Source organism: Pectinophora gossypiella, chromosome Z (genome assembly GCF_024362695.1).
Source record: "Pectinophora gossypiella chromosome Z, ilPecGoss1.1, whole genome shotgun sequence".
In the NCBI taxonomy this organism is placed as follows: domain Eukaryota; kingdom Metazoa; phylum Arthropoda; class Insecta; order Lepidoptera; family Gelechiidae; genus Pectinophora; species Pectinophora gossypiella.
In genome coordinates, this window is record NC_065433.1 from 19,757,140 (window position 1) to 19,777,526 (window position 20,387).

Genomic DNA, 20,387 nt, shown 5'->3' on the forward strand with positions numbered 1-20,387 from the left:
TCTTTACGTCTTTTTGGTGAACGTTCCTCCATTGTGACTTGTTTGATGTACTCAATAAACTTTGTTTCTTTCTCCTTTCTTTCTTACAGAACTATTTTGAATTTTGGCGGTTGTATCACCTACCCATGTAACGGAGAATCTTCGTATCCTGTAACACAAGTCTCAAGTAAGAACTTAGCTTAGGCTACGATGGTTTATTATATTTTAGAAACAATGTAAAACCATGTAAAATTGTAAATGTGTATGTTAAGATATACATCTATTGAAAATAAACAATTTATTATTATTATTATTTATTTATTTTATACTGAAATATAACGTCTCTTTACACTATGGTCCTTTTGGGGTAAAAAAAACCTCTTTCTAAAGGTGAAAGCAGAACTAAATTCTGCTACGTCGTATGCGCTTTTAGTTTTATATGGAGTTATAATCGCTATTACACAACAGATAAGATCTATATTTTTGTTAATGTGAAAAATTCTGATGACGTCATCGGAACAATCGTGTAAAACGTTAAAATAGTTACTTATTTCAAGAAAGAAAGTTAAATTTCATAAGGATCGCGCAATGGAATATAACTTACGTAAACAGATTTATATGCGTAAGGTAAAAGGAACGAATTGCAAGAAGAAAGAAAAGCGGCTAGAAGTGTTCTTGACAAATAAGTTCAATAAAACAACGGAGTATTGGCTTAGGAAAAGTCAGTCTATCAGTCGCGAGGGCACAGAAACATATTACTGGTGTGGTGGGAAAGCAAACAGGCGTAACTGTTTTGGCCGGCAGTTCGAAACTAGCGACCACATTTTCCTTCGATTCGGCTAACTAAAATCACTTTATTCTGTACTTACGCAATATGCAACAACAGTCACAGTGGTAGCACTGTAACCTTGTAAGGCTGTGCTCTCCAGACACAATAAAAAAAAAGGTTTGGATTTTAAAAGGACGTTATAGGCCTTACGACTTTAAATGTGTTTTTTTGGGAAAGCAGCCCAGAACTTTATCGGCAATCATAAACAATTCACGCATAAAATAGGTCTTCTTTCACAGAAATCCTGCAGCTATATTGAAGCCCTGTCTTGGAAATAAGAAAATCCGTTGAGAGAAATCTTTTCATTTCCAACCGAAATTTTTCTTATCCCCTTTTCTGGTCCGGCGTCTCGATAAGGTTTTACCCCTCGATAAATAATTTGGCTCAGTATTAGCATATGTCGATTTATCTCGCAAGTCGGCCCGGAATTATTATTTATGGCCCTCATCCCCCGCCCCACAGTACATATGTTAACTAAATCCGGTGCGATGTATGAACACTGCCTTAGACTAAAGGAGTAAGACGCGCCTTTACAGGGATTTGCCTGTTTTTTGTGTAAGACATTATTTGTAAGATTAAGGGGATCAGCTTGTCAATTTTATTTATTAGTCCTCGTACTTATATTCCTCATTTATTTGTCATATTTTTTCTAATTTCGTCCGTAAGAGCACATTCTCTACGCTTTCTCTATCCATTTTACTTTAATTAAGTAAAATGACCAAATTAGACTGTTTTATAAGATTGTAATAATTACATTAAGTAAGTATAAACAATGTTAATTGTAGTTGATGTATAAACCATTTTTCAATAAATTATGTATTATATAAATGTTTATCGCTGTTCGTGTCTACTTCGCAAGTTAGTCTAGGGTTATGAAGATTTCCAACACCTTAGTTCGGGGGATTCCTCTTTGATTATTGAAGTTTGATGTCTCGCCTCCAATTCGCAGTGGGATTTGCATTTCCCATTTGTTTTCTCGTAACTTTATTTAAATTATCACTCTACCTGCAGTTGAGATATATCGAATGTTGTTTACGTGGTATAATACATAATGTAATTCATTTGTTCGAGTCAATACAGCTTTATTCCAAATATTAACAAAAAATGTTGTAATTTATTTAAAGTCATAATCGTAAATGATTTAGTTTTAGATGTGTTTTATATTTCCATCAAGTAATAAATATTCAGGTATTCTTACTCTTAGATAAACATTATATACATTTCAAGATGTTAAGAATATTATTCAGAAGCATCGCTTCAATTATTTCAAATGCCCCAAATGCATATTAAGGCCAAGCAAATATACTCAAATCAACCCTAAAGGTGATGATACACTGTAAGATAAACGGCGACGTTTACCGTCGACGGCGACATGACAGCGACAACTGAGTTATTAATAACAGCCTCCGCATCTGAATGATGAACGTAATTAAAATCAAACAATTTGAACATCCCTCCCCTTAAGATGTAAAGGGGACTCAACACTCAAGACTTTTATGTAGCTAATGACAGCTATTTGTTTTAAACGGATCTCGCAAATTAGATGTTAATTAGATATTTCGTCTGTTACAAAAACTAATTTTTTATCAAGTTTTCTTCAAATTATATTCCTGCTATATATAGATACTGAAAAAATTGTATCCGAGTAGGTGTGTTCTACCAAATTAAAAACAAAAAAAATGTCTTGTAACAAAAAACAACCATATACTGCTTTTTACTCACCTTTCTTTTCACAAAAATACGGGTCTTAGGATATCATGAATAATCAACGCAGGGAAATTAAACAGACTTCTTCTCTTCTTATCGTGTGGGTTGTGAAGTGGAATACCAGCCTCATCAACTCTGCTGTCAGGGTTATTATTGAGCCGCCAAACGCCCCTTACATGGCTCATGTAACGATTACTCACATAGTAAGTAGATACATCAGTAAATAGTAACAGGGACCAACGGCTTAACGTGCCTTCCGAAGCACGGATCATCTTACCTTCGGACAATCAGGTGATCAGCCTGTATTGTCCTAAGCAAACTGGGGATCACAAAGTAATTTTTGTGGTATGTCCCCATCTGGATTAGAACCCGGGATAGATCCCGGCTTGTGGCTTAGAAGCCATCGTGAGCCCAACGCTCAACCACTGGACCACGGAGGTCGTTACAGACATTGTTAATAAAATAAAATGACGAGATAGCGTCACCACGCATCAAGTCATGTCAACGTGTAAAAGTGAAGAAACGTGTCAAAAGACGCCGCCGTACAATTGTTCGACCTCCATTAATCAGGAGCTGCGTCGAGGGTTGAAGACACTTAATCAAAGTATCACAATATGGCGAGTATAATAGAAGTATGAATATTTATAAGAGAATTAGACGCGGCCGAGACGCGGCGACAACCCGACTGATTTGAGACGGTGTGTCTCTGCTTTAATTGTTCCCGGGAGCTTACAAGTCCTTTTTTATTTTCCTTGTTTTGAATTTTTACGCCTACAGCTGTTACATATAGTCCACATCTTATTGTATTATTTTAAATTACACTTCTATATAAACACACACTATAAGAAATATAAATTGTAATGAGATAGGTAGAGACACAAGATGCCACAAAAAATAAACTCACGATTACAACAGTAGTTTGAATATGTACATTATTATTATCATCGTCATCATATCGCCATATACGTCTGTTTCAGACGATTTATGACGTCAATGCATATAAAAACACATGTCAAATGTACATTATACAAGATAAAAAATTGATACATTTTTCCCAAAAAAATATCTATATGACCAGCCGCTAACCGAAATAATTTACCTACTGAGTCGTATATCCTTTAGGCAGGTATACAAAAAAACCAGTAAAGGCAAACAATTTGGAATTCCACACCAGAATGTCCGAGCACAAACAATAGAAATATGAATTAGTGTAACAAGTGTCCAAATCCTGGTTTAATAATATGACGTTGGTCATCCGATCCCGGGATCAGTTCCGTAATCCGTGGACTAATAGCCGAGGGCCACGCTGACTTCATTTGCTTCACCAGCCCTGACGAACTAAAAAGAACCCTATATTCCAAACCCCAAAATCTTAAATAGAAACACCAGAGAGGTGTTCTCAAAATCATTTTAGGGTGCCAGGAAGCATTTACTTTGAAATGTGAAAGCATTTCTGTGTAAGATTATGATATTAGGAAATGTACTGCTGTAAGTCGTAGTTATGGTTGCATTCGACACTTTTTATATTTTGCTGTATTCGAAAAAAACACTGCCACTTATTTGCTGCTCTAAAGCCATAACCATCAATTATGCTTTTTTGTTTCATCGCCGATGGCTTTGTTGTAAATATGACGTATATTCATAAAAATATCTACAGATGTTCATAATATCGCGACATATCAATTTAAAGATATATATATTTTTGAAAGCTTATAATCTACTGAGATAATCATTGATTTTCCCAGGTCAGCACGTAGATGATAAGTTCTGTTTCCTTATCCTGTGCGGACTTTGGAACATTCGGCCCTTTTAAATAAATCTTATTCATCTTCTTTGTAAATTAAACTTACCTTGTATTAAAACAAAGGGAATCCCCGAATTCTCTTATTAAGAGCAAATAAATTATTCCCGCCCTACTAATTGGGCGTTTTGAACATTTTTTGTAAGGAAACACTGGAATTTATGCAAAACACTCGGCGCGGACAAATTAAAAGTACGAAGGAAAAAAGTATAAATTAATGCACCGACTACGCGTCGCTTTAATTATGTCGACAAATGTTCGTTATAATATGGATACGACAATAGGATTATATTACTGAAAAAAAACACTTAAGTTATGTATTAAGTTATATAAAAATATTGTAAAAGTGTGTCAAAAGAATAATTTACCACTTTTAATTTAGTCAAAGAAAATAATGACTTTAATTGTTGGGTAATATCCATACTATTAACTTCACTCAATAGAAGCTGTGAAGAAATTAAAACGGTAGTTGTCAGGGGTCAAACGGTGGTATAATCGAGGCTATAAATCTTAAGCTCCCGCTAATTGTCTTTCAAACGATATAGTTGGAAGAAAAGAGTATTTAAATACTTGACTAACTATTCACAACACTTTGTTTATATTATACATAACATAAACAGCCTATATACGTCCCACTGCTGGGCACAGGCCTCCCCTCAATCAACCGGAAGGGGTATGGAGCATACTCCACCACGCTGCTCCAATGCGGGTTGGTGGTTTATATTATATACATATAAAAAATATTCTCGCTCTAGTTTTTGTGGTAGCTATTATTTAGCAGGAAAGATTGGTTTAGGGATGAAAAGTCAGCCTATTCATTAAATAAAGACTAATAGATATTTCTTTAAATAATCAATTGGAATAGATTATTAGTTTACATCATAATATAGTGTTCAGTATACAAAGCATCGTTAGTGTTTGTAGAATTATTGCCATTACAGCAATATGTAGAGTTAGTTTATAATTGCATTTGCCACAATGAGAGGCGGTCTCATTGGTACAAAGAGAACAACAAATTGTTCAAGATAAGCCATCTGTTCACTCATTATCTTAGTATAGATAACGCAATTGACAATGCTATCTTAGATTTACAAAGCTTTTCTACGGCTGAGATTATAAACCACCTCATTTTAACATTTAGTATCCCAATGGCACTTTTACGTGCTTATCGTGGAAGTCAAGAACTAATCAATATTTCACAATGAATCGACAGGTGATGAGAATATTTTTTTACTAATTGCAATGTTATATGTTGTTCGTAGACCCCATTGGTTACTAAACCAGTTTACTCTAAACAAAGTTAAAAAGCTTCAGTTATTAAGGTATTATGTAAAATGAATATGATATTTTAATATTGGTGTGGTGTTGGTTATATTGCATATGAAATTCCAAATACCGAAAATATATTTACCTACAGTCAAGCACCGCTGAGTCCATTTTAACAGGAGTGAGTAAACAACAGAAATGTACATAAGTACTTATTTAGTGGAAAAGTATTATTTGTAGGTATTTACACTTACTGCTTATTGTCTGTATCCGCTAAACATATGTTAAAACAAAACGATCAGTCACGGTGACAAAGCGGCGCATCAAATATTTTTTGTCGAAGACTTTTTAAAAGCGATTCGAGGAAACGAAAGTGAAAAACATATTGTCGGTCACAAAGAAGAAATCTCATTCGTATGCAAATACCCATGGAATAGGGGACTGACGCATTTTTCAACCTTTTCACTGGTATTTTGATTTTAAAGCTACAGTATATTGAAGGGAAGCTGTAACGATTGTTATACCTACATAAGTTGCGCGTCAATAAAGTTAGTTTTTAAGGACTTTGTCTTACCTGAGCGGAATCGGTCTCAGTGGTTTCGTCGTAAATAAGGAGCATAACATTGAGATTTATAATAAACCAGCTGTAACATCGGCTAGTATCGTCGATAAATCTCATAACACAATAGTATCGAGTAATTACGAGTTACCTAGTAAGGGACAATAATCGGGAGTTGGCGATCGGATCGATTGGAACCATCGGGATGCATCGATGCCTTATTCGCTGGTACTGCTTTATTGTTATTGTTTTAATCAATGTATTTGCATACGGTAGTTAGTTATGGCCCGAGCAAATTTGTAACTGGGAGCCTTTAGAAGAATTATGGCGCCGATATTCAAATTATGTTTATTATATTTTATTATAAGATCTTTTAACCGCTCGTTCGTATAAAGATAAATCTGTAGATTACTTCTTTAGAGCCAAATTATAATAGTAACATAATGACGCACACAAAATACCTCTTGTGTAAAGAAATAATATCTACAAATCAAATCGAATATAATTATCATAACATTTTCAATATCTGACTAATAGTACAAGTTAGGAAATATTCGGATGTAATAGTAAGTAGAGCATTATATCAAGAAAACTCATTTGGCGGGGCCTGCCTATCCAGGCAGGTGATTTTTCATGGAAACTGCCATAAAGTAGGGAAAACTTCACGCAACTAGTAGGCAAGTCACGTGCTTCTAAAGTGCGAAAAAGATGGCAGATATTGCAGGTAAAATTGTAGAGGTGGAAGCGAGAGAGTTCTGAGATGAATATGATATAGAAGGATTTAATGTTCTTAAAGTAGAGGTTTAAAATAGAGAATGTAATATTTTTTCGATAGTTAACGGTCAAAGGTTAGGTTAGGTTACAGTGGATCTCACGATACCCATTCAGTCATAACATAAGTTAGTGACACAACAGTAGGTAATACTACAAAGCTATGCGGGTGGTAAAGGCGGCGGTCGCTGTACAATTTTTTGACTGCATCCATTGTGGCAGTGTCAGCCACATACAAAGGTACGAAGAGGACGGATCTAATTTGTCCGGGCTTAGCCTGGAGTGGCGCTTTTTCATTATTTTCGTCCAGTGTCTTAAGCCTGGGCTTAGCGGCCGCATGGGTGGAATACTAAACAGACCCCACTCATTTTGGAAAATTAGGTTTCCCGATATTTTAAAAGCGGATGTAAAAGCCACTTCGTACCAGCGTCAAGAAAAGCATTAAGCCATGGTGGCGCAGCTATAAAACGTTAATCAATAACATTTACAAGGATATATCTCGCTCCGAATAAGATGCTTATTCCAAAACTCGATTCGAATAACCGACGTCAAATTACACGCTGCGATGGCGTAATTGTGATTGGATATTGTCTCTTTTTCCCTTTTCAATATTTAGCCGCTTTTTTTCACTGTTGCTTGACCCTTTGTTTTGTCCGTGAGAACACCCCATCGGAAATTACCATTTTTAGAGATTGGATTATCGGATACCTGGGATTTTGATTTTTTAATACTCGAACAGCGAAATCATTTCAGGATCAGGGCTGATCTCAGATGTAGATTGGTTTAGAATAAACACGTTTTGGGCGGTGTCAAGCCGTGTTATGTTGAACGTGGTGGTGTACTTCTTTCAAAATGCATAAGCCAATATGAAGTTGAGGATTGAAATTGATTGACTTACCGACTGTTGACGGATGCTGCGTTGGCCACGCCGTCCACCGACGGCTTTCTGTAACAATTCAACGATATCAATTTATATTCATCACCGCATAGCTTATGTAAATTATACGATTATCTTAGACATTATAACGCGTTTTAGTGTTTATACTTACATCCAATATGGATCCGTGAGCCCTGAAGGCGGCCCGTACGGAGGAGTGCCTAAGTATGGGCTGCAGAAATTCACCATTGGCACCGCATACATTTTATATTTATTTATTGAACTTTCTGGCTTAGATATCGCATTTAGTACCAAAAAATATGAAAGTCATGGCCTGGTAATTCAAAAACGATTGAGAATAAGTAAGGAAAACTGGAGATACCACGGTAAATTGTTAGTATCGTTACTCTGGTTTCTCCTCGAGTCAACTACTAGATAGAGTTCCTACTCTATTTAGAAGAGCAATGAAGGACATTTGTAAACTGGTCCCTAGTCAACATTCGTACAAAAGTTCATAACCCGAAGTAGCTCGATATGAGCCGACAAAAACATCACATTCCAAAATCCAAAATCCACCGCGACCGTCACTAATACAGACTAGTTGACAGAAACGCCGACGAGAGCCGATCGCAACCGAATCGAATCGAACAATAGTTCCACTTAGCGACTCACAGATGTCGTTAGCGCCCGCTGCGCCGCGACATGCAGAGATTCGAAATTAGAACATACCTACTGCTTTGAGAATTTGATTTTACTGACAACACCATGCCGATAGGCGGCGTTTAGCTATTGTTATTTAGAAACTTTCTAATAAGAAATCGCGATACGCGATGTCTATTGAACTTTTCATTTTTAGTCCCCTAACCAAAGCTACTCAGTAAGTACCTAGGTACTCCGTCTTCCTTTGCAACCCAAATTAAAAAAAAAACTAAAGGCAAGAAGATGATGTAATAATTGAAGATCAATAAACAAACTTACTTTACTAATCAGTCAATAAAAATTATTTCAATGTTAAATTACCCACTACACAGTGAAATTAAGTAATTAGAGCCCGATGCTTATAATATCTGAAGAGCGGCATTGCTCTAACGATAATAAGGAAAAACCAATTAGGAAACAAAAAGCTTGCTCCTATTATGAATGGACAAAAAATATAAATCAACACTTGTAGGAAACGACTGAGATCTGAGTAGTCTGTTTTTGGCTATTTAACTTGATTATCTACGCATCGTGAACTTCCAGCTTTGATGCTTTGTATTGAGACGAATGTATTATAAGCAGTTTTGATCCTTGCAGGGATATCTACTTACTAACGTCGGAGGACTTTATAGTTGAGCAATATTTTATAGAAAACACTAAGTACGTACCTAATTACCTACTTGTATAGTACTTAAAATAAAAGGAATATTTAAAGATATGTAGGTACAACTTCAGTTAGATCAATTTAATTTTAATATAATATAATATAATGGGCGATGAAACGATCAGCTCTCACCAGCAGGTTCATCCATTATGTCCATCTGAGGACCTGGCATCAAAAATGCCTACAAGTTCTCTTGCGATTAGCTTATGGCTCTGCTCACCTCTTTAAGGGACAAGAGTTATTATTAAGTACTTTATAACACTATTGTCTGATTAATAAGTAGTAAAGTTTGGTTAATAAAAAATAATATATTTTTTTTGTAATATTCAATGTAGAGCAGATTTTTTTTATATAATAAAGACACAATTAAAGTGATCTGGTAAACGATCAAAACTCGTAGTTCCACGCACAGATGAGCAATAATACACCGATCACAAATCGATCTATCCGTCGGCAATCATACTGATTTACTTTGGCTGCGATACCGATTGCCTCTCCAGTGCCGACCGCTCGCAGAGATCAAACCGGGTCCGCCGCGGCATTAGTCATGCCAAATGCTACCGTCAATTACTTTTTTACTAACTTAAATATGTATGTTAGTACCCCATAAACACTACTTATTACACCTCTAACAACCAACAAGCGTAAAAAATCAAACTTCATAGTTACCTACATACGACTACCAACTAATTAGCAAACTCGAACCCACTTAAGTACGAACTCCAAAACACGGGCCGCAATAAACCCCTTTTTTCTGCCCATTGAACAAAAGCAATTCACATTCCAATGCATATGTTCCGAAAATTATTTACGCAATCAACACATCAGTACAAAATGTCTTCATGTAAAGTTGCAGGCATCCAAACAAAAACATTGAGAACTCCCACATCGCGTGTTTCCGAGAAAACTCCTCAAACGTCAAATTCCACGATGAAACGAATAAGGACGACGTCTGATTAATCAGGACGTTAAGAATGAGCGCTGCGCCAGTTTCGCCGTGAAAGTGTAAAAACTTTTTTCAACTATCAAACTATTTGAAAAACTACTTCGCGAACTATCACTTCCGTGCAAAATTAAATTTAAAACCGAATTAATTAGTATTAAAGACGATATTCCTTAATTGCGAGATGTTGAAAAGTAAGTTACACTATTTGTAAAGTTGCGTGGTGGTAGAAGTTAGTTGGCTGGCCGGCGTAGGCCTGCGACCGTCGCGACGTGCCACGTGCTAGTGCCAGCACGCCCTCCGGAAAATTCGCAACTTCCCCTTGCACCGTTTTATTTACGTGCCACACTCGCACACTATGTGAGTGTGTGAGTAAAGGTCCCTAATCGAATAGCAATCTGTAATAGAGGACCTTAATGATTCATTAATTCTTTGCAGCGGAATGTTCCAAGTTTCGACCTTTGACTTACCGTTTTGATTGGAAACTGACTCGTAAGTTTGCTTCACATTTGGCTTCAACTTTTTTCTCAACTTACGAAGCTTTTGGCATCCTTCATTAATTGAATAAAGATGTCTTGTTTTCTTGGTATTGAGGAAAACCTCAGAACAAAACTTATGAAAATAGCTCGTATTTGTGTCTTAATAGCTTAAGTATCTCCTAAGCACTTCGGTTATAACTAGGTTCCAGCGATTACATTACCGCAAATTCCAGATATATGTTCACCAAGGGTAAGCAGATTATCATAATGTAAAACAAAACTTTGAACATATATAGAACGGCGTAACCCGACGCGTTATTTTTAGTTTATTTGTTTCCTTTTTGTTCATACGAACAATAATTTCGGGGTAGTCCACAGAACACATTCCCCTCACAAAGAGCGAATATTTTTCCAATATAGGGGTAATATGACAGAACACTGGCAACATCGCGTGAATAATAAATAAAATGTTTTGGGGACACGCGCCTCTCGTTCTGTCAATTATTTATAGGCAAATTATGTAAGTAACTTAGGTATTTGTTATGCTAAAGGAAAAATGTTTTTTTCTACGCCACCGCACAATGCTCACTTGACGCATTTTAAATTAATAAGTCGAAAGGGGACAAATCCATCACAGTGTTATTAACAACCTTCTGAAAACGGTAACATAAGAATAAGATTTATTTTTAATATGAGCAAAAAGATATTTAATCTGAGAGTACGTATAGGGACTATCGGTTGCATAAATCTTAAAAATCTTTAGCGAAGAACATTACTAGCCCATGATATATAGCTGTACAACTCGCGGAGGTGTACAGTCAGTTCCCACCTTTATTTTACATTTATTTATTTTTCATAAGTATTAGACAAAATACATACCTACATCATGTAGAGTAAAATTAATAAATATAGAAGAGACTTGTAGATATTTTGCTGCTACAAATAATGCTTGACTACTTCGTGAAAATCTTTTTTGGTTAATAAAATATACTTTAAGTACTTACTTAAGAATTTTATTACACTTCAAATAGCCTTTTCAAGTACTTATTAGAATATTGTGCTATAATGCTCGAAGCAATGGCTCGTAAATAGTTAAGTTGCAAAACAAGGTGTAAGTAGGTTTCAACCAAGGCTCCCGCCGCATCATTGGCATTAGGCATAAAATTCATTTATTAATAATTACAGAATTACCTATTGCTTAAGCGGGAATTATGTTTGAAGCGCTCTTGACTCTTATTCTATGGGTCGTGAGTTCGAACCTACAGGTAGTAAATAAGAAATTATTCCCAGCTTTACCTTGACGAAAAATACTTCTAGATATAAATTAATATCATAGTTCATGGATGTATATGAATTAGCATCTAATCCAGTTATGTAGGTAGGTATAACGAAAGTTACTGTGCGTACTTTCCCTGACCACGTAAGCCGAACTACCTTCTTCTTTCTTACATAGATCACTAGAAATTAAAGTTACAAGAAATAAGAATAACATATTCTTTACCCCTTTGGTTTTCTAATATCTGCGTTTTATTTTATCACTGTTTTGGTATCGAGTGTACTGGTAATGCTAATCACCTACTTAACCGGACCGTATGCAAATTGATATCGATATAGGGGCAATGAAATTATGATTTTTTGCGGTTAAGTAATACATTATCCGAACAAATATCTCGTTGCCGACGGGCAGGGTGATGGCTATCTAGCGAGGAGCGCGAGTGAGGCGAGGCTGCTATGTTAGCTGGTAGAAACCGTTCAAAAATAACTACACCAAAAATATATGTATTTTTACACAGATATTCTTTATATTTAGTTACACCTACTCGGAAAATGTCTTCTTCCTTTTTTGAATAAAGAGCAGAACGTTCATTTCTGTTATACAAATAAGCGGGAGGGAAAGATGTATAAAAAAAATAAAAATCTATTATTCCAGCTGCTTTTTTTAAAGAGTTTTTATATTAAAGTTCGAAAAATGTTACTAGTGGGGGAAGGGGGCATCGTGGAGAGCCTGAGCGTGTTTTTTTTTTAATATAACAGAATAGAACAATCAGTTTAAAAAAATGGTCGTGCCTCGTTATCTCGTTGTATTCCATTTTCAATAGATACTTACATGGAAATAATGATTAGGTATTTAAAATTATTAATATTCATTTTCCTTGTAGGTGTAGTAAAAAGCACTACGTACCTATCACTCGGAAGAAAGTACGATTCAAACTAGACACCCTTTGGTAATAGGTCACTTTAGGTACTTACCTGTCATATCTTCAGGTTAGGTTAGCGGACCCTGTGAAAACGGGATAATGCTAGGGGAGATGATGGTGGTGAGCAGGGTATCTCCCATACAAATGTATGAGAGTTTACGAGCCCGCCACTCGCGGGTATTGCAACCGCAACCTGAACGTAGCCTACTAATATACGCGGATGTAAGCAATCTTTGATTTTCCATGTGCCCAACTGGGCACCCTCAGGCCTGTCGTCTTAAACGTTGTACCGGGTGAGAGCCTTCAGCGCTCCCCATTTGTCCGGCCAAGTAGTTAATGCCATCTGCGGCAAATCTACAATAAGTCACGTCAAAAAAAAAAAAAAAAAAAAAAAAAAACGTACTCACGTTCATAGTATGTATTTATTTTTAAATAACTAACGTAAACGTCATCGTCTTTAATAGTATTATTTATTTTATTTTTAAAGTTTTCCTGTCTTTTCATATTCGGTAGTATTTTATTTTTTGGAACTGTCACATTGACATGATCTTGAGGGCCGTCTCAAAGCTGAGATTGGTATATTAATACCACCCTAAAGGTGGTTGCAGATGACTTATTGCTGTCACTGCAGGTTGGTGGAGGTGTTTGGGCTAGTAACGGCTTGACGTGCCTTCCGAAGCACGGCATTATCTTACTTTCCGAACAAGTCAGATGATGCTTGCAATGTCTTAACCAGGCAAAGGATAGCCTTAAAAAGTGATTTCGACATTTTTCCCTTCGGGAATCGAACGCGGACCTCCAGATCTGTGAGTGGTTGCGTGGTAGAGCATGCTCCATACCCTCTCCGGTTGATTGAGGAAAGGCCTGTGCCCAGCTGTGGGACTTTATGTTATTGCTGTCAATTATTCAGATAGGGAGATACCATGGTTTGCATGGATAGAATTTATTACCTACACAAATCCGTCTAAACCGAAAAGAAGATCGAAAGAAGACGAAAAACCGCGTATCTCCTTCAATCACTTACCGTCGAAATTTCGTTGAACAAAAGTCATGGGTAATGCAATAGTAATACCTGTGGCCCGCTTTACTGCCGCCGTGGGATCGCGCGCTCATAAACCTAGGGGGCGTCTAATGAGGATTTATGCGGACACAGAGACGTATGCGCCAGGGCCGTCAGAACCTCCGCGCCGTCTCACTTGATCCATACTGTTTTATCGACACCAACGGCGGATGGGTTGCGTACTGATACTGTGATAGTCGGGTAAAAGAAGAATTACTTAAAATGTAGCCGCAGAAATAAGGGATGATTGTGCAAATAACTCTGCATAATTTAGTACTACGTTGTTATAAAATACGAAACCCGATCAAGAATGTGTAAATTTTTTTTTTATTTCAACTTGCGCTTATTCAAATTCAAAAATATATTTTTCAGTAGGTAACATAGTTACAGTTTGAATCGCCATTTGTTTATAAAACGAACGTCTCATCCGCCTAATACCACTTCAGCTTCTCACAACCTGTACCCGGGGAAAAGACAGGACCCTAGACGTTCTTTTATATTAACATTGTAATAGCTAAATATTTTTTTTAAATTGTATTACCTAATGATAAATTAAGTGAGCTTTGGAGGATTAAAACAAACAAATAATTATGTCACAGCATGTAACTTAATACATGTGAACTAATATTATCATAAAGTATTTAAGGGTTTTCAGTAAATATTATTTAAAAAAAATCAGTGTGTTGTGAGGCCCTGACGTCTCACTGTGCACTAAGTACAATTCACCTTCGGATGATGCCGTGACATTCGACCCTTACTTTGTTTTATTTTTTACCTTTTCGCTTTATTGTATGAGGGCGACGAATGTAAGTAAGATTTCTACAAAACATTTATACGAGAAAACCTTCCATATTTACTTGAAACGCATGTAAAGATGACAAAAAAGAGAAAACCAGTCTCTATTGAGCTAATTTTAGACACCGTAAAATTGATGCGTAAAAAGTTATCGTACAGGTAGAATAATAGGAGTACACAAGCACTGTAATCGTCCGTCAATACCACAGAAATCGTAAGAAATAAATATAAAATAAATGTAATACACGAAATTGCTCGAGACAAGGGTAAGAGCAGTTTCGCGGTTTCATTCCCCACTAAAAGTAATTTTAAAACGGCCATTCGAGCTGGATTTACATGTAATATCCTCTTCTCTTAATACTTGGAAGATTTAGGACAACATTATGGGGTTTACAGGCGGAATTTTTGGGGAAAGGTAATGTTGTACAGAGTTTGTGGCTGAGGAGGCAGACGGTTCGGAACCGGTCCCCGCCACGCCGATATTGTTTTGGAAACAACCAGACTCTACCAGCAGACTTCGATGAAATAAAAACATGGGCACATTAATAATACCATGCTATACTTGTCTCTTGTACTCGTTCTTCGTAAAATAATAGAAATTACAGTGTAAACGGGGTTGTTTAGGATTTAATTATTGTTTTCTTTAAGTATTAAGTGAAACACGATTGTTTGGTTCCTTTTTCAATATTTCATATAAGTTATGTGTCTACAAGCTACTAGGCTGTACGTCAATGACAACCACAGCCTCGGTGTCATTTAAAAAAAAAAAAAAGTCTCCATCTTGCGCGTGACACCCACTACTGTGTGCTCCGCATTTTAATATTGTTTTTGTGGTGAAATAATTGATAATATTCTTCGTGGACTTGTGCCTCTGATCTAGAAACTGTACTTTAACTATTATATACAAAATCAAAAGGAAACATTGTGTAATACGTCTCAAACATCAGCTACCGGCCGGTACTTCATATGGCGACGCCGTGATCACGTGGTGAGTGGCTCATTTCTTTTATGTTTTATTGAAGAGAGTGCCTACAATCGTGAAGATCTTTATATACTTTAAACTACATAAGGTTAACTGGTCCTTCACAGTTCATTCCCGAAAATCTACTTATTTTTCGTACATGTTATTTGGTCCTTAGTGAACCGGATTGTCAGTAATTCGTACCGTACAAGACCTATGGATTTTACTCTCAAATATTGTGTTAACCATGTAGTTCTATTGGGGAATATATTGTGCATAAACAAATGTTGTAATTTCATTATCTAATTACATATAACCCGAGCGGTTCGTTTATTCGCTTTCTCGTTTCAGTCAGCCGAGAGTAGGTACTGTCGCACACTCCGTGATATTTGTCTAGAGTTGCTATTCTTCCATAATAAGATTAAGGATAAAATAAATTATAAGTTTGTTCGCTTGTGCATTGGTTTAAAATAATACAAAATTATATCCCATTGTTGTTTATTTATCGTGATCGTAACGGAATTAAGATGGTACTCGGTATGAATCAAGCTAAACGTAAAATCGTAATCAAACGGTTGAATGATGCATATATATGTGCAAAAAGATGTTTAACAGATAGTTCTTATAAGGAACGATTTATTTCATGGTGCGATCGCCTTCCGGAGTTGACAGAAGAATTTGATTCCGTACATAATAAAATTTTATCAAAACTGGACGATGATAATGAAGAGGCATTCAACGAAGAGGATATATTTCGTCAACAGTTTGATGAGACCTACTCGGATATTCTTGAAATAAAGTGTAAAGTTTTTGGTATCGATAAACCGAAGTCCGGTAATATCAGCTCTCATGACATACCGCCGTCGGACAACCATAGTGAAAACAACAAGTCGTCAGCGCAGGTTAAGTTGCCGCGTCTTATGTTAAAACCATTCGACGGTAATTATAAAAACTTTCTTCCATTTCGAGATTTATACGATTCATTAATTCACAAAAACAAGTCATTGTCTAAAGTTGAGAAGTTTAGCTATTTATTGTCGTCACTTCAAGGCTCGGCATTGGAATTGATAAAAGTTTTTCCTTTAACGGAATCAAACTATGACGTTGCCTACAAAACGTTGATAACTCGTTATGAGAATAAACGGCACCTCGCGTTTATTTCATGGGAGGCAATTCGCGACTGCAAGCTTGCTGCAAACGATGCTGCGTCATTACGTAATGTCTTAGATATTTTTTCGGAAAATTTAGCGATTCTGGAAAATCTAAAGTTGCCGACTGGTGAATGGGATTTTGTGCTTTTTCACACTTTATTGACAAAACTTGACGTTGCTACTCGCAAGGAATTTGAAATGAGCGTGACGTCATCTGAAATTCCTTCCTTCGACACATTGAAAGATTTCTTGATGAAATATTGCCAAGCTTGGGAAATGTCTTCTTTAGCGTTGGGAACTGAAAAGCCTACCGATAAAAGAACCAATGCGAACTTTAAAAAGAGTAATACGAATATTAAAAATAATAACACTGCTCAGTCACCACGCCAATACACCACGACGACACTTGTAGCCAGTAATGCTACTGCTACGGATAATATTTGCAGTTATTGCTCTCAGGGCCACTTCATAAGCCATTGCTCAGACTTTCAATCTTTGGCAGTGCCACAAAGATTTGAAACAGTTAAGAATAAAAAATGGTGTGTGAACTGTTTGCGTCCAAATCATTCGAGCCGCACTTGTCGGTCTAAGACAAATTGTCGGCATTGTGGTCGTCGCCACCACTCATTGTTGCACTTCCCGGCCCAGCAGGCTTCTCATTCGGCCCAGTCCGCGTCGCCTATGGCCCAGTCCGCGTTGCCTTTGGCCCAGTCAGCGTCTATTTCCATACCTGCCCCTGTTCCCACTGGTGATGCGTCAGGATCTCGTCCAGTCCAATTCGATCAACCTGTCAGTGTATTAACCAATACGATTAACACTGGCAAGGTTGTAGTGTTGTCGACTGCAAGGGTAGAAATAAAAGACAAATGGGGTAATTATCAAGAGGTAAGAGTGCTGCTGGATTCGGGTAGTCAGGCTCATTTTATGACTGATTCTTGCGCTCGCCGGTTGGGCTTGCCCAAATATAAGAGTGACGTTCCAATTTACGGCTTAAGTAACCAAGAGGTCAAGGACCTTGGCAAGGTCAATTGTGTGATTCGACCGCGACGCGGACGTGAGCAAGTCCTTACGTTCGAAGCCATGATTGTTCCCCGAATATGTGGAGATATGCCTTCCTCTCGGATTGATAATAGTACATGGGCGACATTCAAAGACATCACAATTGCTGATCCGAATTATTACTTACCTGGGTCCATTGACGTTCTGATCGGAGCTGAACTTTGGCCCTCTATATTATTGCCTGGGTCGATTCCATCGACTGATACGACTCCCATGGCCCTCAACACTATTTTTGGCTGGGTTTTCATGGGAACCGTACCTTGTCAAACTGTACCTAAACTTAATGTGTTATTGGCCATTAATGACCACACTTTGAATATGACACTTCAAAAACTTTGGGAGGTAGAAAATGTTCCCTGTGAACTACCTACATCTCTGGAAGACACACTTTGTGAAGAACACTTTTCTAAGTCGCACTACAGAGATACAGATGGACGTTACATCGTGGAGTTACCCATGAAAATGGATACCCCTCAATATAAAAATATGAAGTATAAGGCACTTCGAAAATTTTATGCTTGCGAGAAACGGCTCTTGCAAAAACCCGATTTGTATAAAGCTTATACTGATTTCATGCAAGATTACTTAGATCGTCGTCACATGTCTGAGGTACCTCAATCTGATGCTGATAGATCTGATGCATATTATATACCTCACCACAGTGTCATCAACGAAAATAGTGCATCGACTCGTCTTCGCGTTGTTTTTAATGCGTCCGACCCAGACTCTGACGGAAATTCGTTAAATCAAAACCAATTAATTGGGCCGAAGCTCCAAACTGATATTTCGGCTATTCTTTTAAGGTTCCGACTGCATAATATTGTTATGACCACTGATGTCAAGCAAATGTACCGCCAGATTTTGGTGAACCCTAAGCACCGGCATTTGCAGCGCATACTATGGCGTTTTGATCCTTCTCAACCTGTGTCCGAATATGAACTGAATACAGTGACTTATGGGGTTTCCTCGTCACCATTTTTAGCCCTTCGCGTAGTACAACAGTTGGTTAAGGATGAGGGATCGAATTACCCGAAGGCGGCTGAAGTTCTGAACCGCGATATATATGTCGATGACATTGCTGCCGGTGCCAAAACTTTGGATGATGCGCTAGAACTTCGCAATCAGCTCATTAACATTTCACGCAAAGGTTGCTTTGAACTTAGAAAGTGGGCTAGTAACGACCTACGTATTCTAGAAGATCTACCTTCGGATCACTGCCTTTCTAGGTCCCAGACTTGTGACTTGGATCAAGACAATTTCGTTAAGGTATTGGGCTTGAGATGGGACCCGACATCTGATAATTTTACATACAAGGTTCAACCGTTGAACAGACGTTGTACGAAGCGTACAATGTTGTCAGAACTTGCACGGATTTTTGACCCGTTGGGCTTTCTTGCACCACTTACTTTCTTTGCAAAGTGCCTTATTCAAAAATTATGGCTATTAGGAACCGACTGGGATGCAGAACCTTCTCCTGAAATATTGGAATTATGGGCCAAATATGTTCAGCAACTTCCTCAACTGTCCCAGTTTTCAATTCCGCGACAAGTTACTCATCCGGATGCAACAAATTACCATCTTCACGGCTTTGGAGATGCATCTCAGGCTGGATATGGAGCGGTTGTGTATCTTCGATATGAACTTCCTGATGGAACTGTAAAAGTTAATCTTTTAAGCGCTAAATCCAAGGTTGCTCCCACGAAACAAATGACCCTACCTCGTTTAGAACTTGCAGCGGCGGTATTACTCACGGATCTTCTGTGCTTCATTATTCAAGCATTGTCACCACTGATGTGTCCAGAAGCAATTTTTACCTGGACGGACTCCATGATCACATTGGCGTGGATTCACTCTTCTCCATTACGTTGGAAGACGTTCATTGCTAATCGTGTCAGTCACATTCAACGCAAATTACCACAAGCTGTGTGGAACCACGTAGACACTAAGTCGAACCCGGCAGATTGTGTCTCCCGCGGTCTGTTGCCAGACCAGCTTGTAACGCATCCGTTGTGGTTACACGGGCCCGAATGGTTACTACAACCCAAAGAAGCTTGGCCTAATGTCCAGGTTTCATCTCAAGCTAAATTACTGTCCGAACAGGAGCAAAGGAAAATGGTTCTGGTCTCTGAAGTTCGTGATTCAGATGTAATCCAACGTTTACTATTCAGATTTTCTTCTCTTAAGAAAATTCAGCGAGTATTGGCCTATGTGCAGCGTTTTATAAACCGCGCCCGAAAGCGACCATGCTCCAGAGGTGCCATCATCACCAGCGAGATGGAAACTGCCTTACAGTTGTTAGTATCGTTTACCCAAAAGAGAGCGTTCAATGGGGAAATAGAAAACCTCAACAGCAACAAACCTCTATCAAAACCTATGAGAAAGCTCTGCCCCTTCCTAGACTCACAGTCTATTCTGCGTGTAGGGGGACGATTGACAAATGCGCCCTTGGACTATGATGTTAGACATCCCATATTATTACCGAAAAAATCGCGGCTAACAGAGCTTGTTATTCAAGATGTGCATGAATCGCATTTACATCCAGGGCCTCAAACTGTTCAATTTTTATTAAATCAAAAATTTTGGGTCCTT

General features: G+C 37.6%; 1 protein-coding gene across 1 annotated transcript in view; it reads right to left on the bottom strand.

The window, feature by feature from the left end:
- Positions 1-20,387, bottom strand: part of LOC126380558 (protein trachealess) — a 142,368-nt gene that overhangs the window by 86,892 nt on the left and 35,089 nt on the right. Inside the window, exon 4 of the mRNA XM_050030050.1 lies at positions 7,811-7,858. Within this exon, the coding sequence (XP_049886007.1) occupies positions 7,811-7,858 (48 nt within the window). The remainder of the gene's footprint in view (positions 1-7,810; positions 7,859-20,387) is intronic.